The sequence below is a fragment of the Ammospiza nelsoni genome, chromosome 1 (assembly GCF_027579445.1).
Source record: "Ammospiza nelsoni isolate bAmmNel1 chromosome 1, bAmmNel1.pri, whole genome shotgun sequence".
NCBI lineage: Eukaryota > Metazoa > Chordata > Aves > Passeriformes > Passerellidae > Ammospiza > Ammospiza nelsoni.
This window is the reverse complement of record NC_080633.1, coordinates 154,211,798-154,237,754: the sequence shown is the minus strand read 5'-3', so window position 1 is coordinate 154,237,754 and position 25,957 is coordinate 154,211,798. Positions and strand designations below refer to the sequence as shown.

Sequence of the window (25,957 nt, the reverse complement as noted above, 5' to 3'; positions counted from 1 at the left end):
CCCCCAAATTTCCATGGAATTCTCTCAAAATTTACCCTAAAATTCCCTCAAAATTCCCTCCAAAATTCCCATGGAAATCCCTCAAAATTCCACCAAAAATTCTCCAAAATTCCCTCAAAATCCCCCCAAAATTCTCCCAAATTTCCCACAAAATTGCCCCAAAATTCTCATAAAATTCCCACACAATTTTCCCAAAATTCCCCTCCAGAATTCCCTCCCAAATGTCCCAAAATTTCTCCTAAAATTCCACCAAAATTCTCCTGAAAATCCCCCCAAATTCTCCCAAAAATCTCCAAGAATTCCCCCAAATTCTCATGAAATTCCCTCTAAATTTCCCCCAAAATCCCCAAGGAATTCTCTCCAAAATTCGCATGAAAATCCCTCAAAATTCCACCAGAAATTCCCCCAAAATTCTCTAAAAATCCCCCCAAAATTCTCCCAAATTTCCCACAAAATTCCCTCCAAAATCCCCATGGAAATCCCTCAAAATTCCCCTGAAAATCCTCCAAAAATTCCCTCAAAATCCCCCCAAAATTCTCCCAAATTTCCCACAAAATTGCCCCAAAATTCTTCTAAAATTCCCACACAATTTTCCCAAAATTCTCCTCCAGAATTCCCTCCCAAATTTCCATGGAAATCGCTCCAAATTGACCCAAAATTTCCCTACAATTTCACCAAAATTGTCCCTAAATTTCTCCTAAAATTCACCCAAATTCTCCAAAGGAATTTCTTCAAAATTCTCCCAAAAATCTCCCAGAATTCCCCCAAATTTCCATGGAATTCTCTCAAAATTTACCCTAAAATTCCCTCAAAATTCCCTCCAAAATTCCCATGGAAATCCCTCAAAATTCCACCAAAAATTCTCCAAAATTCCCTCAAAATCCCCCCAAAATTCTCCCAAATTTCCCACAAAATTGCCCCAAAATTCTCATAAAATTCCCACACAATTTTCCCAAAATTCCCCTCCAGAATTCCCTCCCAAATGTCCCAAAATTTCTCCTAAAATTCCACCAAAATTCTCCTGAAAATCCCCCCAAATTCTCCCAAAAATCTCCAAGAATTCCCCCAAATTCTCATGAAATTCCCTCTAAATTTCCCCCAAAATCCCCAAGGAATTCTCTCCAAAATTCTCATGAAAATCCCTCAAAATTCCACCAGAAATTCCCTCAAAATTCTCTAAAAATCCCCCCAAAATTCTCCCAAATTTCCCACAAAATTCCCTCCAAAATCCCCATGGAAATCCCTCAAAATTCCCCTGAAAATTCTCCCAAAATTCCCTCAAAATCCCCCCAAAAGTCTCCTGAATTTCCCACGAAATTCCTGAAAAATTCTCCTAAAATTCCCACACAATTTTCCCAAAATTCCCCTCCAGAATTCCCTCCCAAATTTCCATGGAAATCACTCCAAATTGTCCCAAAATTCCTCCTAAAATTCCACCAAAATTCTCCTGAAAATCCCCCCAAATTCTCCCAAAAATCTCCCAGAATTCCCCCAAATTCTCATGGAATTCTCCCAAAATTCCCAAAGAATTCCCTCCAAAATTCCCCTGAATTCCCTCAAAACTCCTCTGGAAATTCTCCCAAAGTTCCCTCAAAATCCCCCCAAAATTTCTCCCAAATTTCCCACAAAATTGCCCCAAAATTCTCCTAAAATTCCCACACAATTTTCCCAAAATTCTCCTCCAGAATTCCCTCCCAAATTTCCATGGAAATCGCTCCAAATTGACCCAAAATTTCCCTACAATTTCACCAAAATTGTCCCTAAATTTCTCCTAAAATTCACCCAAATTCTCCAAAGGAATTTCTTCAAAATTCTCCCAAAAATCTCCCAGAATTCCCCCAAATTCTCATGGAATTCTCTCAAAATTGACCCAAAAATTCCCAAAGAATTCCCTCCAAAATTCCCATGGAAATCCCTCAAAATTCCCCTGAAAATCCTCCAAAAATTCCCTCAAAATCCCCCCAAAATTCTCCCAAATTTACCACAAAATTCCCCCAAAATTCTCATAAAATTCCCACACAATTTTCCCAAAATTCTCCTCCAGAATTCCCTCCCAAATTTCCATGGAAATCGCTCCAAATTGACCCAAATTTTCCCTACAATTTCACCAAAATTGTCCCTAAATTTCTCCTAAAATTCACCCAAATTCTTCAAAGGAATTTCTTCAAATTCTCCCAAAAATCTCCCAGAATTCCTCCAAATTTCCATGAAATTCTCTCAAAATTTACCCTAAAATTCCCTCAAAATTCCCTCCAAAATTCCCATGGAAATCCCTCAAAATTCCACCAGAAATTCTCCCAAAATTTTCTCAAAATCCCCCCAAAATTCCCCCAAATTTCCCACAAAATTGCCCCAAAATTCTCCTAAAATTCCCACACAATTTTCCCAAAATTCTCCTCCAGAATTCCCTCCCAAATTTCCATGGAAATCGCTCCAATTTGGCCCAAAATTTCTCCTAAAATTCACCCAAATTCTCCTGAAAATTCCTCAAATTGTCCCAAAAATCTCCCACAATTCCCCAAAATTCTCATGGAATTCTCTCAAAATTGTCCCAAAAATCTCCCACAATTTCTCCAAATTTTCCCAAGGAATTCCCTCAAAATTTCCCTAAAAATTCCCTCAAAATCCCCCCAAAATTCTCATAAAATTCCCACACAATTTTCCCAAAATTCCCCTCCGGGAATTCCATCCCAATTATCCCAAAATTTCCCCTAAAATTCCACCAAAATTCTCCTGAAAATCCCCCCAAATTCTCCCAAAAATCTCCCAGAATTCCCTCCAAATTCTCCCAAGGAATTCCCTCAAAATTTCCTCAAAATCCCCCCAAAATTCTCCCAAAATTCTCATAAAATTCCCCCAAAATTCTCATAAGATTCCCACACAATTTTCCCAAAATTTCCCTCCAGAATTCCATCCCAATCGTCCTAAAATTCCTCCTAAAATTCCATCAAAATTCTCCTGAAAATCCCCCCAAATTCTCCCAAAAATCTCCCAGAATTCCCCCAAATTCTCATGGAATTCTCCCAAAATTCCCAAAGAATTCCCTCCAAAATTCCCCTGAATTCCCTCAAAACTCCTCTGGAAATTCTCCCAAAGTTCCCTCAAAATCCCCCCAAAATTCTCCCAAATTTCCCACAAAATTGCCCCAAAATTCTCCTAAAATTCCCACACAATTTTCCCAAAATTCCCCTCCAGAATTCCCTCCCAAATGTCCCAAAATTTCTCCTAAAATTCCACCAAAATTCTCCTGAAAATCCCCCCAAATTCTCCCAAAAATCTCCAAGAATTCCCCCAAATTCTCATGAAATTCCCTCTAAATTTCCCCCAAAATCCCCAAGGAATTCTCTCCAAAATTCGCATGAAAATCCCTCAAAATTCCACCAGAAATTCCCCCAAAATTCTCTAAAAATCCCCCCAAAATTCTCCCAAATTTCCCACAAAATTCCCTCCAAAATTCCCATGGAAATCCCTCAAAATTCCCCTGAAAATTCTCCCAAAATTCCCTCAATATCCCCCCAAAAGTCTCCCAAATTTCCCACAAAATCCCCCCAAAATTCTCATAGAATTCCCACACAATTTTCCCAAAATTCCCCTCCAGAATTCCCTCCCAAATGTCCCAAAATTTCTCCTAAAATTCCACCAAAATTCTCCTGAAAATCCCCCCAAATTCTCCCAAAAATCTCCCACAATTCCCCCAAATTCTCCCAAGGAATTTCTTCAAAATTCTCCCAAAAATCTCCCACAATTCCCCCCAAATTCTCCCAAGGAATTCCCTCAAAATTCCCCCAAAATTCCCCCCAAAATTCTCTTAAAATTCTTTTGAATTCTTCCAAACTTCCCAAATCCCCTCAAAGTTTCCCTGAAATTTCCCCAAAATAATCCCAAAGTTTGCCCAAAATTCTCCAAAACTCCCCATGGAATTCCCAAAATTCCACCAAAATTCCCACAGAATATCCAAAATATTCCCAAATTCTCTCCAAATTCACCCAAATTCCCACGAAAATCCCTCCAAACTCCCCCAGAATTTGACCCAAATTCTAAAAATCCTCCAAAAATTCCTTGAAAATCCCCCAAAACAATTCCCCAAATCCTCCCCAAATTCCTGTGCAATTCCCTCAAAGTTCTCCTGAAATTCTCCCAAAATTCCAAGGAACTCCCTCCAAAATTCACAAAATTTCCCCAAAACTTCAACAGATTTCCCAAGAATTCCCTCAAAATTCCCACAAAATTTTCTCAGAATTGTCCCAAAATTCTTATATAAAATTCCCATGGAATTCCCAAAATTTCCCCAAAATTCTCCTCAGCAATCTCCTGAGATTCCCTCAGAATTTCCCCAAAATTCCCATGAAAAATCTCCAAAATTCCCTCAGTGTCCCCCCAAAAATTCTCAGATAATTCCCTCAATGTCCCCCCAAAATTCTCCCAAAATTCTCCCAAAATTTCCCCAAAATTCCCTGAAAAAATCCCCCAAATTCTCCCAAAATTCCCCCAGAATTTCCCCGAATTTCCCTCCCAAATTCCCATGGAAATCCCTCCAAACTCCCCAAAAATTCTCCCAAAATTCTCCCAAATCTCTCTCAGAATCCCCCTCAAATTCCCAACATTTCTCCCCAAATTCCCACAAAATTCTCCCCAAATGCTCTCAAAATTCCCAGGGAAATCCCGGAAAATTCCCACAAAATTCTCCAAAAATTCCCCCAAAATTCTCCCGATTTCTCACAGAATTCCCCTCAAAATTCTCTCTGAAATTCCCCCAATTTCCCCAAAAACTCCCAAAAATTCACACAAAATTCACGCAAAATTCTCCCAATACTCCCTTGAAATTCCACAAAAATTTTTCAAGATTGTGCCAAAATTCTGATATAAAATTCCCTTGGAATTCCCAAAATTCCCCCCCAAATTCTCCCACAAAATTCTCTCAAAATTTCCCCAAAATTCCCCTGAAAAATCTCCAAAATTCCCTCAATGTCCCCCCAAAATTCTCAGAAAATTCCCTCAATGTCCCCCCAAAATTCTCCCAAAATTCCCCCAGAATTTCCACAAAATTCCCACAAAATTTTCTCAGAATTGCCCCAAAATTCTGATATAAAATTCCCATAGAATTCCCAAAATTCCCAAAAAATTCTCCTAAAAATCCCCTGAGATTCCCTCAGAATTTCCCCAAAATTTATTTAAAATTCTCCCAATTTTCTTCAAAATTTTTCCAGAATTTCCCAAAATTTCTCCAAAATTTCTTCAAAATTTCTCCAAAACTTATTTCAAATTCTCCCAATTTTCTTTAAAATTTCTCCAAAGTTTTGCAAAAAGTCTCCAAATTTTCTTTAAAAGTTCCCCAAAATTTATTTAAAATTCTCCCAATTTTCTTCAAAATTTTTCCAAAATTTCCCAAAATTTCTCCAAATTTTCTTCAAAATTTCTCCAAAACTTATTTCAAATTCTCCCAATTTTCTTCAAAATTTTTCCAAAGTTTTGCAAAAAGTCTCCAAATTTTCTTTGAAATTTCCCCAAAATTTATTTAAAATTCTTCCAATTTCCTTCAAAATTTTTCCAAAATTTTCCAAAAATTCTCCCCATTTTCTTCAAAATTTCCCCAAAATTTATTTCAAATTCTCCCAATTTTCTTCAAATTTTTCCAAAATTTCCAAAAAAATCTCCCAATTTTCTTCAAAGTTTCCACAAAATTCCTTTAAAAATTCTCCAATTTTCTTCACAATTTCCCCAAAAGCTCCTTGAAATCTCCAAATTTTCTTCAAATTTTTCCCAAAATTTCCCCAATTTTTTCAAAGTTTCCCTAAAATTTCTTCGAAATTCTCCCAATTTTCTTCAAAATTTCCCCCAAATTCTCCCAGAATTCCCAAAAAGTCCCAAATTTCCCCAAAATTCCCAATTTTTACCATTTTTGATGGAGTTTGTGACCCTGCAGAACTCCCAGCCCACGGAGTCGCTCAGGGCCTCCAAAATTTCTTCCAAATTTTTCCAAAATTTCCCAAAAATTCTCAAATTTTCTTCAAATCTTCCCCAAAATTTATTTTAAAATCCTCCAAATTTTCTTCAAAATTTCCCCAAAATTTAAATTCTACAAATTTTCTTCAAATTTTCCCAAATTTTCCCAAAAAACCCTCCAAATTCTCTTCAAAAATTTTCCCAAAATTTATTTAAAATTCTCCCAATTTTCTTCAAAATTTTTCCAAAATTTCCCAAAAATTCTCCCAATTTTCTTCAAATTTTGGCAAAATTTCATAAAATATCTCCAAATTTTCTTCAAAATTTCCCCAAAATTTATTTTAAAATCATCCAAATTTTCTTCCAAATTTTTCCAAAATTTCCGAAAAATTCTCAAATTTTCTTCAAAATTTCCCCAAAATTTATTTTAAAATCATCCAAATTTTCTTCCCAATTTTTCCAAAATTTCCCAAAAATTCTCAAATTTCTTCAAACTTTCCCCAAAATTTATTTTAAAATCCTCCAAATTTTCTTCAAAATTTTTCCAAAATTTCCCAAAAATTCTCCCAATTTTCTTCAAAATTTCCCCAAAATTTATTTTTAAATCCTCAAAATTTTCTTCAAAATTTTTCCAAAATTTCCCAAAAATTCTCAAATTTTCTTCAAAATTTCCCCAAAATTTATTTTAAAATCCTCCAAATTTTCTTCAAACTTTTTCCAAAATTTCCCCAAAATTCTCCAAATTTTCTTCAACATTTCCCAAAAATTTATTTAAAATTCTCCCAATTTTCTTCAAAATTTCCCAAAAATTCTCCAAATTTTTTTCAAAATTTCCCCAAAATTTATTTAAAATTCTCCCAATTTTCTTCAAAATTTTTCCAAAATCTTCCCATTTTCTTCAAAATTTTCCCAAAATTTTTCAAAAATTCTCCCAATTTTCTTCACAATTTCTTTAAAATCCTCCCAATTTTCTTCAAAATTTCCCAAACATTTCTTTGAAATTCTTGCAATTTTTTTCAAAATGTTTTGAAAATCTCTTTGAAATCTCCAATTTCTTTTTAACTTTTTCCAAAATTTCCCAAGAATTCTCCCAAATTTTTTCAAAATTTCCCCAAAATTCTTCCAATTTTCTTCAAAATTTCCCCAAAAGCTTTTGGAAATCTCCAAGTTTTCTTGAAATTTTTCCCAAAATTTCCCAAAAATTCTCCCAATTTTTTTCAAAATTCCCCAAAACTTTTTTGAAATTCTCCCAATTTCCTACAAATTTCCCCAAAATTTCCCAAAAATTCTCCCAATTTTCTTCAAAGTTTCCCAAAAATTTCTTTGAAATTCTCCCAATTTTCTTCAAAATTTCCCTCAAATTCTCCCAGAATTCCCAAAAATTCCCAAATTTCCCCAAAATTCCCAATTTTTACCATTTTTGATGGAGTTTGTGACCCTGGAGAACTCCCAGCCCACGGAGTCCCTCAGGGCCTCCAAATTTTCTTCCAAATTTTTCCAAAATTTCCCAAAAAATCTCCAAATTCTCTTCAAAAGTTTTCCCAATTTTAAAATTCTCCCAGTTTTCTTTAAAAGTTCCCCAAAATTTATTTAAAATTCTCCCAATTTTCTTCAAAATTTTTCCAGAATTTCCCAAATTTCTCCAAAATTTCTTCAAAATTTCTCCAAAACTTATTTCAAATTCTCCCAATTTTCTTTAAAATTTCTCCAAAGTTTTGCAAAAAGTCTCCAAATTTTCTTTAAAAGTTCCCCAAAATTTATTTAAAATTCTCCCAATTTTCTTCAAAATTTTTCCAAAATTTCCCAAAATTTCTCCAAATTTTCTTCAAAATTTCTCCAAAACTTATTTCAAATTCTCCCAATTTTCTTCAAAATTTTTCCAAAGTTTTGCAAAAAGTCTCCAAATTTTCTTTGAAATTTCCCCAAAATTTATTTAAAATTCTTCCAATTTCCTTCAAAATTTTTCCAAAATTTTCCAAAAATTCTCCCCATTTTCTTCAAAATTTCCCCAAAATTTATTTCAAATTCTCCCAATTTTCTTCAAATTTTTCCAAAATTTCCAAAAAAATCTCCCAATTTTCTTCAAAGTTTCCACAAAATTCCTTTAAAAATTCTCCCAATTTTCTTCACAATTTCCCCAAAAGCTCCTTGAAATCTCCAAATTTTCTTCAAATTTTTCCCAAAATTTCCCCAATTTTTTCAAAGTTTCCCTAAAATTTCTTCGAAATTCTCCCAATTTTCTTCAAAATTTCCCCCAAATTCTCCCAGAATTCCCAAAAATTCCCAAATTTTCCCCAAAATTCCCAATTTTTACCATTTTTGATGGAGTTTGTGACCCTGGAGAACTCCCAGCCCACGGAGTCCCTCAGGGCCTCCAAATTTTCTTCCAAATTTTTCCAAAATTTCCCAAAAAATCTCCAAATTCTCTTCAAAAGTTTTCCCAATTTTAAAATTCTCCCAGTTTTTCTTTAAAAGTTCCCCAAAATTTATTTAAAATTCTCCCAATTTTCTTCAAAATTTTTCCAAAATTTCCCAAAATTTCTCCAAATTTTCTTCAAAATTTCTCCAAAACTTATTTAAAATTCTCCCAATTTTCTTCAAAATTTTTCCAAAGTTTTGCAAAAAGTCTCCAAATTTTCTTCGAAATTTCCCCAAAATTTATTTAAAATTCTTCCAATTTTCTTCAAAATTCAAAATTTTTCCAAAATTTCCAAAAATTCTCCCAATTTTCTTCAAAATTTCCCCAAAATTTATTTTTAAATCCTCCAAATTTTCTTCAAAATTTTTCCAAAATTTCCCAAAAATTCTCAAATTTTCTTCAAACTTTCCCCAAAATTTATTTTAAAACCATCCAAATTTTCTTCCAAATTTTTCCAAAATTCCCAAAAATTCTCAAATTTTCTTCAAAATTTCCCCAAAATTTATTTTAAAATCCTCCAAATTTTCTTCAAACTTTTTCCAAAATTTCCCCAAAATTCTCCAAATTTTCTTCAACATTTCCCAAAAATTTATTTAAAATTCTCCCCAATTTTCTTCAAAATTTCCCAAAAATTCTCCAAATTTTCTTCAAAATTTCCCCAAAATTTATTTAAAATTCTCCCAATTTTCTTCAAAATTTTTCCAAAAATCTCCCCCATTTTCTTCAAAATTTTCCCCAAATTTTTCAAAAATTCTCCCAATTTTCTTCACAATTTCTTTAAAATCCTCCCAATTTTCTTCAAAATTTCCCAAACATTTCTTTGAAATTCTTGCAATTTTTTTCAAAATGTTTTGAAAATCTCTTTGAAATCTCCAATTTCTTTTTAAATTTCTCCAAAATTTCCAAGAATTCTCCCAAATTTTTTCAAAATTTCCCCAAAATTCTTCCAATTTTCTTCAAAATTTCCCCCAAAAGCTTTTGGAAATCTCCAAGTTTTCTTGAAATTTTCCCAAAATTTCCCAAAAATTCTCCCAATTTTTTTCAAAATTCCCCAAAACTTTTTTGAAATTCTCCCCAATTTCCTACAAATTTCCCCAAAATTTCCCAAAAATTCTCCCAATTTTCTTCAAAGTTCCCCAAAAATTCTTTGAAATTCTCCCAATTTTCTTCAAAATTTCCCCCCAAATTCTCCCAGAATTCCCAAAAATTCCCAAATTTCCCCAAAATTCCCAATTTTTACCATTTTTGATGGAGTTTGTGACCCTGCAGAACTCCCAGCCCACGGAGTCGCTCAGGGCCTCCAAAATTTCTTCCAAATTTTTCCAAAATTTCCCAAAAATTCTCAAATTTTCTTCAAAATTTCCCCAAAATTTATTTTAAAATCCTCCAAATTTTCTTCAAAATTTTTACAAAATTTCCCAAAAATTCTCCAAATTTTCTTCAACATTTCCCAAAAATTTATTTAAAATTCTCCCAATTTTCTTCAAAATTTCCCAAAAATTCTCCAAATTTTCTTCAAAATTTCCCCAAAATTTATTTAAAATTCTCCCAATTTTCTTCAAAATTTTTCCAAAAATCTTCCCATTTTCTTCAAAATTTTCCAAAATTTTTCAAAAATTCTCCCAATTTTCTTCACAATTTCTTTAAAATCCTCCCAATTTTCTTCAAAATTTCCCAAACATTTCTTTGAAATTCTTGCAATTTTTTTCAAAATGTTTTGAAAATCTCTTTGAAATCTCCAATTTCTTTTTAAATTTCTCCAAAATTTCCCAAGAATTCTCCCAAATTTTTTCAAAATTTCCCCAAAATTCTTCCAATTTTCTTCAAAATTTCCCCAAAAGCTTTTGGAAATCTCCAAGTTTTCTTGAAATTTTTCCCAAAATTTCCCAAAAATTCTCCCAATTTTTTTCAAAATTCCCCAAAACTTTTTTTGAAATTCTCCCAATTTCCTACAAATTTCCCCAAAATTTCCCAAAAATTCTCCCAATTTTCTTCAAAGTTTCCCAAAAATTTCTTTGAAATTCTCCCAATTTTCTTCAAAATTTCCCTCAAATTCTCCCAGAATTCCCAAAAATTCCCAAATTTCCCCAAAATTCCCAATTTTTACCATTTTTGATGGAGTTTGTGACCCTGGAGAACTCCCAGCCCACGGAGTCCCTCAGGGCCTCCAAATTTTCTTCCAAATTTTTCCAAAATTTCCCAAAAAATCTCCAAATTCTCTTCAAAAGTTTTCCCAATTTTAAAATTCTCCCAGTTTTCTTTAAAAGTTCCCCAAAATTTATTTAAAATTCTCCCAATTTTCTTCAAAATTTTTCCAAAATTTCCCAAAATTTCTCCAAATTTTCTTCAAAATTTCTCCAAAACTTATTTAAAATTCTCCCAATTTTCTTCAAAATTTTTCCAAAGTTTTGCAAAAAGTCTCCAAATTTTCTTCGAAATTTCCCCAAAATTTATTTAAAATTCTTCCAATTTTCTTCAAAATTTTTCCAAAATTTCCCAAAAATTCTCCCAATTTTCTTCAAAATTTCCCCAAAATTTATTTTTAAATCCTCCAAATTTTCTTCAAAATTTTTCCAAAATTTCCCAAAAATTCTCAAATTTTCTTCAAACTTTCCCCAAAATTTATTTTAAAACCATCCAAATTTTCTTCCAAATTTTTCCAAAATTTCCCAAAAATTCTCAAATTTTCTTCAAAATTTCCCCAAAATTTATTTTAAAATCCTCCAAATTTTCTTCAAAATTTTTCCAAAATTTCCCCAAAAATCTCCAAATTTTCTTCAACATTTCCCAAAATTTATTTAAAATTCTCCCAATTTTCTTCAAAATTTCCCAAAAACTCTCCAAATTTTCTTCAAAATTTCCCCAAAATTTATTTTAAAATCCTCCAAATTTTCTTCAAACTTTTTCCAAAATTTCCCCAAAATTCTCCAAATTTTCTTCAACATTTCCCAAAAATTTATTTAAAATTCTCCCAATTTTCTTCAAAATTTCCCAAAAATTCTCCAAATTTTCTTCAAAATTTCCCCAAAATTTATTTAAAATTCTCCCAATTTTCTTCAAAATTTTTCCAAAAATCTCCCCATTTTCTTCAAAATTTTCCCCAAAATTTTTCAAAAATTCTCCCAATTTTCTTCACAATTTCTTTAAAATCCTCCCAATTTTCTTCAAAATTTCCCAAACATTCTTGAATTCTTGCAATTTTTTTCAAAATGTTTTGCAAAATCTCTTTGAAAATCTCCATTTAAATTTCAATTTCTTTAAATTTTCCAAAATTTCCCAAGAAATTCTCCCAAAATTCTTCAAATTTCTCCAAAATTCTTCAATTTTCTTCAAAATTTCCCCAAAAGCTTTTGGAAATCTCCAAGTTTTCTTGAAATTTTTCCCAAAATTTCCCAAAAATTCTCCCAATTTTTTTCAAAATTCCCCAAAACTTTTTTGAAATTCTCCCAATTTCCTTCAAATTTCCCCAAAATTTCCCAAAAATTCTCCCAATTTTCTTCAAAGTTTCCCAAAAATTTCTTTGAAATTCTCCCAATTTTCTTCAAAATTTCCCCATCAAATCTCCCAGAATTCCCAGAAATTCCCAAAATTCCAAATTTCCCCAAAATTCCCAATTTTTTACCATTTTTGATGGAGTTTGTGACCCTGGAGAACTCCCAGCCCATGGAGTCGCTCAGGGCGACGGCGTCGAACTCCAGGGACCCCCGAAATTCCCAAATTCTCTGAAATTCCCAAATTTTCTGAAATTCCCGAAATTCCTGAGGGGCCCCGGACAGCAGGACGCCAGGGGAGGGCACTGAGGCCCTGAAAAAAGAAATAAAAATTTTCCATTTTTTACCAAATTTTTTTCCTATAATTTCTCCATTTTCGTCCCAATTTTCCACCAAATTTTCTTACAAACTTCCCAACTTTTACCCCCAAATTCCCCCATTTTTTCTTGGTTTTTTCCTAAAATTTCTCCCCATTTTTGTTGTATCTTCACCCAGAACTTTCCCCAAATTCCCAAATTCTTGCCCAAAATTTTGGGAGAATTCCCCAATTTCAACCCCAAATTTCCCACCAAATTTTTTTCAATTTCCTCAAATTTTCCCCAAAAATTCCCCAATTTTTTCCCCCAAACATTCCAAAATTTCTCCAGAAATTTCTGGATTTTTCCCACAAATCCCCTCAATTTTCCCCTGATTTTCCCATCAATTCCCCATTTTTCCACAAATTTCTGCCAAATTTTCCAACTTTTTCTAAAATTCCCCAATTTTTTCCCATTTCATCCCAAGAATTTCCCATTTTTCCCAATTTTCCAACTTTTCTCCTAAATTCCCCATTTTTCCCATTTCATCCCCAACAATTTCCACATTTTCTCCCCCAATTTTTTCCCCCAAATTTCCCACCAAATTTCCTTAAAATTTCCCAACTTTTACCCCAAAATTCCCCCATTTTCTCTTTATTTTTTCCCCAAATTTCCCCCCATTTTTGTTACATCTTCACCCAGAACTTTCCCCAAATTCCCAAATTCTTGCCCAAAAGTTTGGGAGAATTCCCCAATTTCAACCCAAAATTTCCCCACCAAATTTTCTTTAATTTTCCCAAATTTCCCCCAAAATTCCCCAATTTTTTACCTCAAACATTCCAAACTTTTCCAAAATCTCTGAATTTTTCCACAAATTCCCTCAATTTCCATCAATTCCCCATTGTTTTCCATAAATTTCTGCCAAATTTCCAATTTTCACTTCTAAAATTCCCCAATTTTTTTCCCCATTTCATCCCCATCCCCAAGAATTTCCACATTTTCTCCCCAATTTTTTCCCAAAATTTCCCAATTTTTACCCCATTTCCACCAAATTTTCTTAAAAATTTCCCAACTTTTACCCCAAAATTCCCCCATTTTTTCTTAATTTTTTCCTCAATTTTCCCCCCATTTTTCTTCCATCTTCACCCAGAACTTTCCCCAAATTCTTACTCCAAATTTTGTGACAATTCCCCAATTTCAACCCAAAATTTCCCCACCAAATTTTCTTTGATTTCCCCAAATTTTTTCCCAAATATTCCCCAATTTTTTACCTCAAACATTCCCAAAATTTCTCCAAAAATTTCTGAATTTTTCCCACAAATTCTCTCAATTTTTTCATAAATTTCCCCCAAATTTCCCAACTTTTCCCTAAAATTCCCCAATTTTTTCCCCATTTCATCCCCAAGAATTTCACCATTTTCTGCCCCATTTTTCCCAAAATTCCCCAATTTTTCCCCCTATTTCCTCCCAATTTCCCGAAGTTTTTCCAATTTCTCCCAAATTTTCCCCAAAATTTCCTGGATTTTTACCCCAAATTTCCTCCCTAAAAATCTCCCAATTTTTACCCGAATTTCCCCAAAATTTTCCCCCAAATTTCCTCCATTTTCTTCCTGAAATTCCCCCAAATTTCCTCATTCCCTCCAATATTTCCCAATTTTTACAATTTTTTCCTAATTTTTCAATTTCCTCCTAAATTTTCCCAAAATTCTCCACTTTTTCACCCTAATTTCTTCTCTGATTTCCCCAAATTTTCTACAATTTCCCCCTAAAAATTCCCAATTTTTAATCCTAAATTTCCAATTTCCTGGTTTTTTTCCTAAGACTTCTCCAAAATCAAAAATTTCTCCAATTTTTACTCCAAACTTCTGCCAAAATTTTCCAAAAATTCCCAAATTTCTACCCCATTTTCCCCTCATTTCCCAAATTCTTGCCCCAAACTGTCCCAGACTTTCCCAGTTTTTCGCCCAAATTTTCCCAAAAATTTCCCAATTTTACCCCAAATTTTTCTCCAAAATTTCCTCATGATCCCCAAAATTTTTTCCCTGAACTTTCCCAAAAATTTTGCCCAAAAATCTCCCCAATTTTTCCCCCAGAAAATTCAATCTTTTTCCCCAAATTCCCCCAAAAATTTCAAATTTTCTCCTCAAATTTTCCCCCAAAATCCCCCAATTTTTACCCCAAATTCCCCCAATTTCCCCCCAAAATTCCCATTTTTTCATCAAAATTCCCTCAAATTTCCCCCAAAATTTCCCCCAGAAAATTCAAATTTTTCCCCCAAGTTCCCCATAAGATTCCAAATTTTCTCCTCAAATTCCCCCCCAAAAATTCCCATTTTTAATCAAAATTCCCTCAAATTTCCCCCCAAAAATTCAAATTTTCCCCCAAATTCCCCATAGAATTCCAAATTATCTACTCAAATTTTCCCCCAAAATCCCCCAATTTCTCCATAAAATTCCAATTTTTCCATCAAAATTCCCTCAAATTTTCCCTAAAATTCTAAAGTTCCCCCAGAAAATTCAATTTTTTTCCCCAAATTCCCCATAACATTTCAAATTTTCCCCTGAAATTCCTCCCAAAAATTCCAATTTTTTTCATCAAAATTCCCTTAAATTTCCCCCAGAAAATTCAAATTTTCCTCTCAAATTTCCCCCCAAAATCCCCCAGTTTTTCCCCCAAATACCCCAAAAATTCAAAATTTTTGCCAAATTTTCCCCTTTTTTTTCCCCAAAATTTCCCCTGACCCCCCCACGACCGTTGGGAATTTTGGGAATTTGGGGAAATTTGGGGAATTGGGGGAATTGGGAAATTTTGGGGAATTTTGGGAATTTGGGGGATTTCTTGGAATTTTGAGGAATTTTGTGAATTTAGAGAATTTCATTAGTTCTGGGAATTTGGGGAATTTTGGGAATTCTGGGAATTTCAGGAATTTTGGGAATTCCAAGAGTTTTGGGAAATTTTGGGGAATTTTTGGAATTTTAGGAATTTTGGGAATTTGGGAATTTTGGGAATTTCAGGAATTTTAGGAAGTTGGGGAATTTCAGGAATTCCAGGAGTTTTGGGAAATTTTAGGAATTTGAGGAATTTTTGGAATTTCAGGAATTTTGGGGAATTATGGGAATTTTAAGAATTTAGGAATTTTGGGAATTTCAGGAATTTGGGGAATTCCAGGAGTTTTGGGAAATTTTGGGGATTTTGGGAATTTAGGGAATTGTGGGAAGTTGGGGAATTTTTGGAATTTTGGGAATTTGGAGAATTTTGGTAATTTGAGGAATTTTCAGAATTTGGAAAATTTCCAGAATTTTGGGGAATTTTTGGAATTCCAGGAATTTCAGGAATTTGGGGAATTTTGGGGATTTGAGGACTTTTGAGAATTTTGGGAATTTTGGGAATTTTAGGAATTTGGGGAATTTCAGAAATCTTCAGAATTCGGGAAATTTGGGGAATTATGGGAATTTCCGGAATTTTGGGAATCTTTAGAATTTCTGGAATTTTGGGAATTTGGGAAATTTGGGGAATTCCAGGAGTTTTGGGAAATTTTGGGGATTTGGGAAATTTTGGGGATCTTGGGAATTTCAGGAATTTTGGGAATTGGGGAATTCTGGGAATCGTGGGAATTTTGGGAATTTGGGGGATTTTGGGGACTTTTGAGAATTTTGGGAATTTGGGGAATTTGGGGGATTTTGGGAATTCGGGGGATTTTGGGGACTTTTAAGAATTTTCTGAATTCGGGGAATTTGCGGAATTATGGGAATTTCAGGAATTTTGGGAAATTGGGAAATTTTGGGGAATTCCGGGAATTTGGGAAATCCCAGGAGTTTTGGGAAACTTTGGGAATTTGGGGAATTTGGGGGATTTCAGGAATTTTGGGGATTTTAGGAATTTGGGGGATTTGGGGAATTTTGGGGACTTTTGAGAATTTTGGGAATTTGGGGAATTTGAGGAATTTTGTAGAATTTTGTGGAATTTTGGGAATTGGAGAATTTTGGGAATTTGTGAAATTTGTGGAATTTTGTGAATTTTGGTGAACTTTGTGAATTTCCCACGTGTGGGCGGCGTCCCGGAGCGCTTTGGGGCGTCCCCGCAGGCGGCAGCGCGACAGCGCCGGGGGCAGCAGCTGCACCAAACCCCCCGGGAGCTGCTCCACAAGCGTCAGAAGCGTCTCAATCCCTGGAAAAACAGAAAAAATTCAACAATTTGGGGGAAAAATTTAGAAAATTTGGGGTATAAAGAGAAAAAAGGCCAAAAAAAGTGAAAAAAAAGGCAAAAAAATTCGATTTTTTGGGGGAAAAATCAGGGGAAAAATGGAGGAAATAAAGGGAAAAAATTGGAATTTTTGGGGTTAAAATTGAAGGGAAAAATGGGGAAAAAATGGGAAAAAATGGAATTTTTTTGGGTAAAAATTAAAGGGAAAAATGGGGAAAAAATAGAAAAAATTGGAATTTTTGGGGTCAAAATTGAAGGGAAAAATTGGAATTTTTTGGGGTAAAAATTGAAGGGAAAAATGGGGAAATTAAAAGGGAAAAAAATGGAATTTTTGGGGTCAAAATTAAAGGGAAAAATGGGGAAAAAATGGGAAAAAATTGGAATTTTTGGGGTCAAAATTGAAGGGAAAAATGGGGAAAAAATAGGAAAAAATTGGAATTTTTTTGGGGTAAAAATTGAAGGGAAAATGGGGAAATTAAAAGGGAAAAATTTGGAAGGAATTTTTGGGGTTAAAATTGAAGGGAAAAATGGGGAAAAAATGGGAAAAATTGGAATTTTTTTGTGGTAAAAATTGAAGGGAAAAATGGGGAAAAAATGGGAAAAAATGGAATTTTTGGGGTCAAAATTGAAGGGAAAAATTGGAATTTTTTGGGGTAAAAATTGAAGGGAAAAATGGGGAAATTAAAAGGGAAAAAAAATGGAATTTTTGGGGTCAAAATTAAAGGGAAAAATGGGGAAAAAATGGGAAAAAAATTGGAATTTTTGGGGTCAAAATTGAAGGGAAAATGGGGAAATTAAAAGGGAAAAATTTGGAATTTTTGGGGTTAAAATTGAAGGGAAAAATGGGGAAAAAAATGGGAAAAAAATTGGAATTTTTTGGGGTAAAAAATTGAAGGGAAAAATGGGGAAAAAATAGGAAAAAATTGGAATTTTTGGGGTTAAAATTGAAGAGAAAAATGGGGAAAAAAATGGGAAAAAAAATGGAATTTTTTTGGGGTAAAAAATTGAAGGGAAAAATGGGGAAAAAATAGGAAAAAAATTGGAATTTTTGGGGTCAAAAATTGAAGGGAAAAATGGGGAAAAAATGGGGAATTTTTTGGAGGAAAGCACCAGCAGCGTCTCAATCCCTGGAAAATCAGAAAAAATTTAAAAATTTGGGGGAAAATTTGGAAGTTTGGGGAATAAAGAGGAAAACAGGCAAAAAAAAAGTGAAAAAAATGCAAAAAAAAATTCGATTTTTTTGGGAAAAAATGGAGGAAATAAAGGGGAAAAAATTGGAATTTTTGGGAATAAAATTGAAAGGAAAAATGGGGAAATTAAAAGGGAAAAATTGGAATTTTTGGGGTCAAAATTAAAGGGAAAAATGGGAAAAAAAATGGAATTTTTGGGGTCAAAATTGAAGCGAAAAATAGGGAAAAAATGCAAAAAAAAAGGAATTTTTGGGAGGAAATTTAAGGGGAAAAAAAGGCAAAAAAAAAAAAAAGGAATTTTTGGGAGGAAATTTAGGGAAAAAAGGCAAAAAAAAAATGGAATTTTTGGGAGGAAATTTAGGGAAAAAAGGCAAAAAAAAAAAAGAATTTTTGGGAGGGAATTTAAGGAAAAAAGGCAAAAAAAAAGGAATTTTTGGGGAAAAATTAAGGAAAAAATGGCAAAAAAATGGAATTTTTGGGAGGAAATTTACGGGAAAAAAAGCAAAAATATTTGGAATTTTTGGGAGGAAATTTAAGGGGAAAAAGGCAAAAAAATGGAATTTTTGGGAGGAAATTTAGGGAAAAAAGGCAAAAAAAAAGGAATTTTTGGGGAAAAATTTAAGGAAAAAAAGCCAAAAAAAAGGAATTTTTGGGGAAAATTTAAGGGAAAAAAGGCAAAAAAAAAAGGAATTTTTGGGAGGAAATTTAAGGGGAAAAAGGCAAAAAAAAGGAATTTTTGGGGAAAAAATTAAGGAAAAATGGCAAAAAAATTTGGATTTTTTGGGAGGAAATTTCAGGGAAAGAAGGCAAAAAATTTGGAATTTTTGGGAGGAAATTTAAGGGAAAAAAGGCAAAAAAAATGGAATTTTTGGGAGGGAATTTAAGGAAAAAAGGCAAAAAAAAATGGAATTTTTGGGAGGAAATTTTGGGATAAAAAGGCAAAAAAATGGGAATTTTTGGGAGGAAATTAAAGGGAAAAAAGGCAAAAAAAAAAGGAATTTTTGGGAGGAAATTTAAGGGAAAAAAGGCAAAAAAATGGAATTTTTGGGAGGAAATTTTGGGATAAAAAGGCAAAAAAATGGAATTTTTGGGAGGGAATGTAAGGAAAAAAGGCAAAAAAAGAGGAATTTTTGGGAGGAAATTTAAGGGGAAAAAGGCAAAAAAATGGAATTTTTGGGAGGAAATTTAGGGCAAAAAGGCAAAAAAAAAAAAGGAATTTTTGGGGAAAATTTAAGGGAAAAAAGGCAAAAAAAAAAGGAATTTTTGGGGAAAAATTAAGGAAAAATGGCAAAAAAATTGGAATTTTTGGGAGAAAATTAAAGGGAAAAAAGGCAAAAAAATTTGGAATTTTTGGGAGGAAATTTAAGGGGAAAAAGGCAAAACAAATGGAATTTTTGGGAAGAAATTTAAGGGGAAAAAAGGCAAAAAAAAAAAGGAATTTTTGGGAGGAAATTAAAGGGAAAAAAGGCAAAAAAAAAGGAATTTTGGGGAAAAAATTTAGGGAAAAAAAGGCAAAAAATGGAATTTTTGGGAAGAAATTAAAGGGAAAAAAGGCCAAAAAAAAGGAAATTTTGGGAGGAAATTTAAGGAAAAAAGGCAAAAAAAAATGGAATTTTTGGGAGGAAATTTAAGGGGAAAAAGGCAAAAAAAAGGAATTTTTGGGAGGAAATTTAAGGGAAAAAGGCAAAAAAAAAGGAATTTTTGGGAGGAAATTTAAGGAAAAAAAGGCAAAAAAAATGGAATTTTTGGGAGGAAATTTAAGGGAAAAAAGGCAAAAAAAAAAAGGAATTTTTGGGAGGAAATTTAAGGGAAAAAGGCAAAAAAAAAGGAATTTTTGGGGAAAAAATTAAGGAAAAATGGCAAAAAAATTGGAATTTTTGGGAGGAAATTTGGAGGAAAAATTGGATTATTTGGGGAAATAAATGGGGAATTTTGAGGGAATTTTTTGGGGAATTTGGAGGGAAAATTGGATTATTTGGGGGAAATTTTGGGGGAATAATTGGGAAATTTAAAGGGAAATTCTGGAAAAAAATTGAGGGAAAAACCTGGGAAATTCAGGCAAAAATTGGGGAATTTTGGGGAAATTTTGGGGGAAAAATTGGGAAATTTTAAGGGAAAGTTGGAAAAAAAATTGGGAAAAAATGGAGGAAATTCAAGGGGAAATTGGGGAAATTTGGGAAATTTGGATTTGGGGATTTGGGGATAAAAAATTGAATTTTTCACCCTCCTGCCTCAGGTCCAGGCTCTGCTCCAGCTCCTGCACCGGGAGGCTCCGCTCGTGGCCGCGGCACTGCGGAAAATTAATCCAAATTAACCAAAATTAATCAATATTAATCCAAATTAATGAATTTTAATATTAAAAATTCCAATTATTTTCGTTTTGAATGGGATTTCAGGCTCCGCTCGTGGCCACGGCACTGGGGGGGGAATGGGAGTGCCTGGAAAAATCAATCAAAATTAATCCAAATTAATCCAAATTAATCAATATTAATCCAAATTAATGAATTTTAATATTAAAAATTCCAATTATTTCAATTTTGAATGGGATTTCAGGCTCCGCTCGTGGCCACAGCACTGGGGGGGAAATGGGAGTTCCTGGGAAAATCAATCAAAATAAATAAAAATAAATCCAAATTAATCCAAATTAATCCAAAATAATCCAAATTAATCCAAATTAATGAATTTTAATATTAAAAATTCCAATTATTTCAGTTTGGAATGGGATTTCAGGCTCCGCTCGTGGCCATGGCACCGGGGGGGATTTGAGATTTCCTGGAAAAATAAATAAAAATAAATCCAAATTAATCCAAATTAATCAAAATTAACCCAAATTAATCAAAATTAATGAATTTTAATATTAAAAATTCAAATTATTTTCGTTTTTAATGGGATTTCAGGCTCCGCTCGTGGCCACGGCACCGGGGGGGATTGAGGAGTTCCTGGGAAAATCAATCAAATTAATCCAAATTAATGCAAATTAATCCAAATTAATCCAAATTAATGAATTTTAATATTAAAAATTCAAATTATTTCAATTTTGAATGGGATTTCAGGCTCCGCTCGTGGCCACGGCACTGGGGGGGATTTGGGATTTCCTGGAAAAATCAACCAAATTAATCAAAATTAATCCAAATTAATCCAAATTAATCCAAATTAATCCAAATTAATGAATTTTAATATTAAAAATTCAAATTATTTCAATTTTGAATGGGATTTCAGGCTCCGCTCGTGGCCATGGAACCAGGGGCAAATGGGAGTTCCTGGGGAAAAATAAATAAAAATAAATAAAAAATAAATCCAAGTAAATCAAAGTAAATTAAAATAAATCCTAATAAATTGAAATAAATTAAAATAAAATATTTTTATTTCTAAAAATTGAAATTATTTTCGTTTTTCCTGGGATTTACGGCTCCGCTCGTGGCCACGGCACCAGGGGGAATTTGAGATTTCCTGGAAAAATCAGTCAAATTAAATCCAAATTAATCCAAATTAATCCAAATTAATCCAAATAAATCATTTTTTAATGCCAGAAAATTAATTTTTGGTGGTGTTTAATGGGATTTAAGGCTGGGGAATTTTTTTGGATTTTTTGAGAATTTTCTGTGGGGGAAAAAATGAAAAATTCAGATTTTTTCTCATTAAAAATCCCCAATATTTTGGGATTTTTTTCAGAAAAAAATCCTCCAAAAATTCCGATTTTTTCTCATTAAAAATTCCAATTTTTTGGGTTTTAATTGGAATTTTCCATAAGAAAAAACCCAACCATTGCAAATTTTTCCTCATTAAAAATCCCAATTTTTGCTGAATTTTTTGCGATTTTTTTTGGATTTTTTTTTTTGGAATTTCCTATACCAAAAACTCAAATTTTTCCTGAATAATTTCCCTTTTTTCCCCATTTTTTGGGCTCCAAACCTGGGAATTTTCCTGATTTTCCTCCGGAATTTCTGGGCATTTACAAGGCACAAAAACTCTCTGCACCAACGCCTTGACAGCCCAATAATCCACGGAATTTTCATGGATGTGGCGCCGCATTTCCAGAAAATCCTCGCCCTGGGGGGAGAAAAATTCAAAATTCATTCAAAATTTACAATTTTGGGAATTTTACCCAAAAAAATCCCAAAAATTTGGTGCAAATCCCTCAAAATTCCACCAAAATTTCACTTTTTTACCCCCCAAAATTCAAAATTTATCCTGAAAATTCAAATTTTTTCCCTTAAATTCTCCAATTTTTTTCCCCTGATTTTTGCCCATTTTTTCCAGATTTTCACTCAAATTTTCCCTCATTTTTTTTCAAAATTTCCCCCAATTTTTCCTGATTTTTCCCCCAATTTTTTCCAAAATTTCCCACATTTCCAGAAAATCCTCGCCCTGGGGGGAGAAAAATTCAAAATTAATTTAAAATTTACAATTTTGGGAATTTTTCCCCAAAAAAAATCCCAAAAATTTGGTGCAAATCCCTCAAAATTCCACCAAAATTTCACTTTTTTACCCCCAAAAATTCGAATTTTTTATCCTGAAAATTCAAATTTTTTCCCTTAAATTCTCCAATTTTTTCCCTGATTTTTGTCCATTTTTTCCAGATTTTCACTCAAATTTTCCCTCTTTTTTTTTTTCAAAATTTCCCCCAATTTTTCCTGATTTTTCCCCCAATTTTTTCCAAAATTTCCCGCATTTCCAGAAAATCCTCGCCCTGGGGGGAGAAAAATTCAAAATTAATTTAAAATTTACAATTTTGGGAATTTTTCCCCAAAAAAAATCCCAAAAATTTGGTGCAAATCCCTCAAAATTCCACCAAAATTTCACTTTTTTACCCCCAAAAATTCAAATTTTTTATCCCGAAAATTCAAATTTTTTCCCTTAAATTCTCCAATTTTTTCCCCTGATTTTTGCCTATTTTTTCCAGATTTTCACTCAAATTTTCCCTCATTTTTTTTCAAAATTTCCCCCAATTTTTCCTGATTTTTCCCCCAATTTTTCCTGATTTTTCCCCCAATTTTTTCCAAAATTTCCCGCATTTCCAGAAAATCCTCGCCCTGGGGGGAGAAAGATTCAAAATTCATTTAAAATTTACAATTTTTGGAATTTTTCAAAAAAAAAAAAAATGTGGTGCAAATCCCTCAAAATTCCACCAAAATTTCACTTTTTTACCCCCCAAAAATTCAAATTTTTTATCCCGAAAATTCAAATTTTTTCCCTTAAATTCTCCAATTTTTTCCCTGATTTTTGTCCATTTTTTCCAGATTTTCACTCAAATTTTCCCTCATTTTTTTTCAAAATTTCCCCCAATTTTTCCTGATTTTTCCCCCAATTTTTTCCAAAATTTCCCGCATTTCCAGAAAATCCTCGCCCTGGGGGGAGAAAAATTCAAAATTAATTCAAAATTTACAATTTTGGGAATTTTACCCAAAAAAATCCCAAAAATTTGGCGCAAATCCCTCAAAATTCCACCAAAATTTCACTTTTTTACCCCCAAAAATTCAAATTTTTTATCCCGAAAATTCAAATTTTTTCCCTTAAATTCTCCAATTTTTTCCCTGATTTTTGTCCATTTTTTCCAGATTTTCACTCAAATTTTCCCTCATTTTTTTTCAAAATTTCCCCCAATATTTCCTGATTTTTCCCCCAATTTTTCCTGATTTTTCCCCCAATTTTTCCTGATTTTTCCCCCAATTTTTTCCAAAATTTCCCGCATTTCCAGAAAATCCTCGCCCTGGGGGGAGAAAAATTCAAAATTCATTTAAAATTTACAATTTTTGGAATTTTTCAAAAAAAAAAAAAAAATGTGGTGCAAATCCCTCAAAATTCCACCAAAATTTCACTTTTTTACCCCCAAAAATTCAAATTTTTTATCCCGAAAATTCAAATTTTTTCCCTTAAATTCTCCAATTTTTTCCCTGATTTTTGCCCATTTTTTCCAGATTTTCACTCAAATTTTCCCTCATTTTTTTTCAAAATTTCCCCCAATTTTTCCTGATTTTTCCCCCAATTTTTTCCAAAATTTCCCGCATTTCCAGAAAATCCTCGCCCTGGGAGGAGAAAAATTCAAAATTCATTTAAAATTTACAATTTTGGGAATTTTTCCCAAAAAAAAAAAAAAAAGTGGTGCAAATCCCTCAAAATTCCACCAAAATTTCACTTTTTTACCCCCAAAAATTCCAATTTTTTATCCCGAAAATTCAAATTTTTTTCCCTGATTTTTGCCCATTTTTTCCAGACTTTCACTCAAATTTTCCCTCATTTTTTTCCAAAATTTCCCCCGATTTGTTCCAAATTTTTCCCTAAACTTTGTCCAATTTTTCCTGATTTTTCCCCCAATTTTTTCCAAAATTTCCCCCAGATTTTTGCCTGATTTTCTTTAATTTTTCCCCCTTTTTTTTCCAATTTCTTTCCCCAATTCCTTTTAAAATTTCCCCCATTTTCCTTGATTTTTCCCTGTTTTTTCCCTTCTTTTCTTCAAAATTTCCCCCAAATTTTTCAGGTTTTTAAAATCATTTTTTCCCCCCATTTCTTCCTGATTTGCCCCAAATTTCCCCAATTTCTCCCAAATTTTCCCCCATTTTTTCTGATGTCTTCCCAAATTTTCCTGAATTTTTCCCTAGATTTCCCTTATTCCTTATTTTTCTATTTTTTCAAAAATTTCCCCCATTTTTGCCGGAATTTTCTGCAAATTTTCCCGATTTTTCCCCCAAATTTCTCATTAATTTTTCCCAAAATTTTCCCTCGATTTTACCCCATCTTCTCCCAATTCTTCCAAAATTTTCCCCAATTTTTTTCCTGATTTTCCCCCATTTTTTCCTTTTTTTTTTCCAAAAACGTTCCCCAAATTTAAATTTTCTCAATTTTCACCAAATTTTCACAATTTTTTCCCAATTTTCTCCAAATTTGCCACCAATTTTCCCAATTTTTTGCCAATTCCTCTCAATTTTTTTCCAAAATTCCTCCAAATTTTCCTCCCAATTTTTCCCAAATTTTCTCAGATTTCCTTCCAATTTCTTCACCATTTTCCTGTTTTTCGCCCAACTGCCGACAAATTTTTTTCCTCAAAACCCTCAGGGGGCTGTGCCCGTGCCCAGGCGGTGCCAACAGTGCCCACACCCTGCCCGCCATGATTGCCCTCAGGGGGGCACCCACACCCTGCCTGCCATGAACGCCCTCAGGGGGCTGTGCCCGTGCCCAGGCGGTGCCAACAGCGCCCACACCATGCCCGCCATCAGGGACCCCCTCAGGGGGCTGTGCCCGTGCCCAGGCGGTGCCAACAGTGCCCACACCCTGCCCGCCATGAGGGACCCGCTCACATCCCGGCAGCCATGAACGCCCTCAGAGCAGCACCCACACCCTGCCCACCATGAATGAACTCAGGGGGGCTCTGGTGCCACACAGTGCCCACACCCTGCCCACCATGAATGAACTCAGGGGGGCTCTGGTGCCACACAGTGCCCACACCCTGCCCGCCATGAATGAACTCAGGGGGGCTCTGGTGCCACACAGTGCCCACACCCTGCCCGCCATGAACGCCCTCAGGGGGACACTCACACCCTGCCCGCCATGAACTCCCTCAGAGGGGCTCTGATGCTGCAAAGCACCCACACCCTGCCCGCCATGAACGCCCTCAGGGGGGCTCTGTCCATGCCCAGGCCGATGCAGGCAGTGCCCAACAGCGCCCACACCCTGCCAACCATGAGGGACCCCCTTAGAGGGGCTCTGGTGCCGCACAGCGCCCACACCCTGCCCGCCATGAACTGCCTCAGGGAGGCTCTGGTGTCGCAAAGTGCCCACACCCCGGCAGCCATGAGGGACCCACCCCCTCAGAGGGGCTCTGGTGCCACACAGCGCCCACACCCTGCCAGCCATGAGGGACCCACCCCCTCAGAGGGGCTCTGGTGCCACACAGCGCCCACACCCCGGCAGCCATGAGGGACCCCCTCAGATCCCGGCAGCCATGAACCCCCTCAGGATCCTGTGCCGCTCCTGCTTGCTCAGCGCCACCGCCCACATGCTCGGCCCCAAATTTCCCCAACTTTTCCCCTCATTTTCCCCAATTTTCTCCCCAACACGTCCCCTCTGCTCACCCCTTTGTGCAGACACAGGTGTCCCCAGGCCGCTTTGCCGTCCCTGCCGGCCCTGCCCACGTGCTGCAGGAAGGCCTCGGCGCAGCCGGGCCCGCCGTGCTGCAGGACCCCCCTCAGGGGGGCCGCGTCCATGCCCAGGCCGATGCAGGCGGTGCCGCACAGCGCCCACACTGTGCCCGCCGTGAACGCTCTCAGGGGGGCGCCCACACCCTGCCCGCCATGAACGCCCTCGGGGGGCACCCACACCCTGCCCGCCATGAACGCCCTCAGGGGGACGCCCACTCCCGGCCCGCCATGAACGCCCTCAGGGGGGCACCCACACCCTGCCCGCCATGAACGCCCTCAG

General features: G+C 34.8%; 2 protein-coding genes across 2 annotated transcripts in view; both read right to left on the bottom strand.

The window, feature by feature from the left end:
- Positions 1-12,226, bottom strand: part of LOC132083782 (uncharacterized) — a 38,840-nt gene extending 26,614 nt beyond the window's left edge. Inside the window, exon 1 of the mRNA XM_059488668.1 lies at positions 11,985-12,226. Within this exon, the coding sequence (XP_059344651.1) occupies positions 11,985-12,193 (209 nt within the window). The 5' untranslated portion in view covers positions 12,194-12,226. The remainder of the gene's footprint in view (positions 1-11,984) is intronic.
- A 2,914-nt stretch (positions 12,227-15,140) lies between these two features.
- LOC132075676 (uncharacterized) lies at positions 15,141-25,869 on the bottom strand (the record flags this gene model as incomplete). Its single annotated transcript, XM_059476348.1, is given in 9 exon segments — positions 15,141-15,212; positions 15,214-15,340; positions 15,342-15,448; positions 15,450-15,854; positions 15,857-15,973; positions 15,976-16,316; positions 19,766-19,832; positions 21,455-21,592; positions 25,612-25,869. Coding segments are annotated over 9 exon segments (1,632 nt in total), but the record flags the coding sequence as incomplete, so codon positions are not given.
- Between the last annotated feature and the right edge of the window lie 88 nt (positions 25,870-25,957).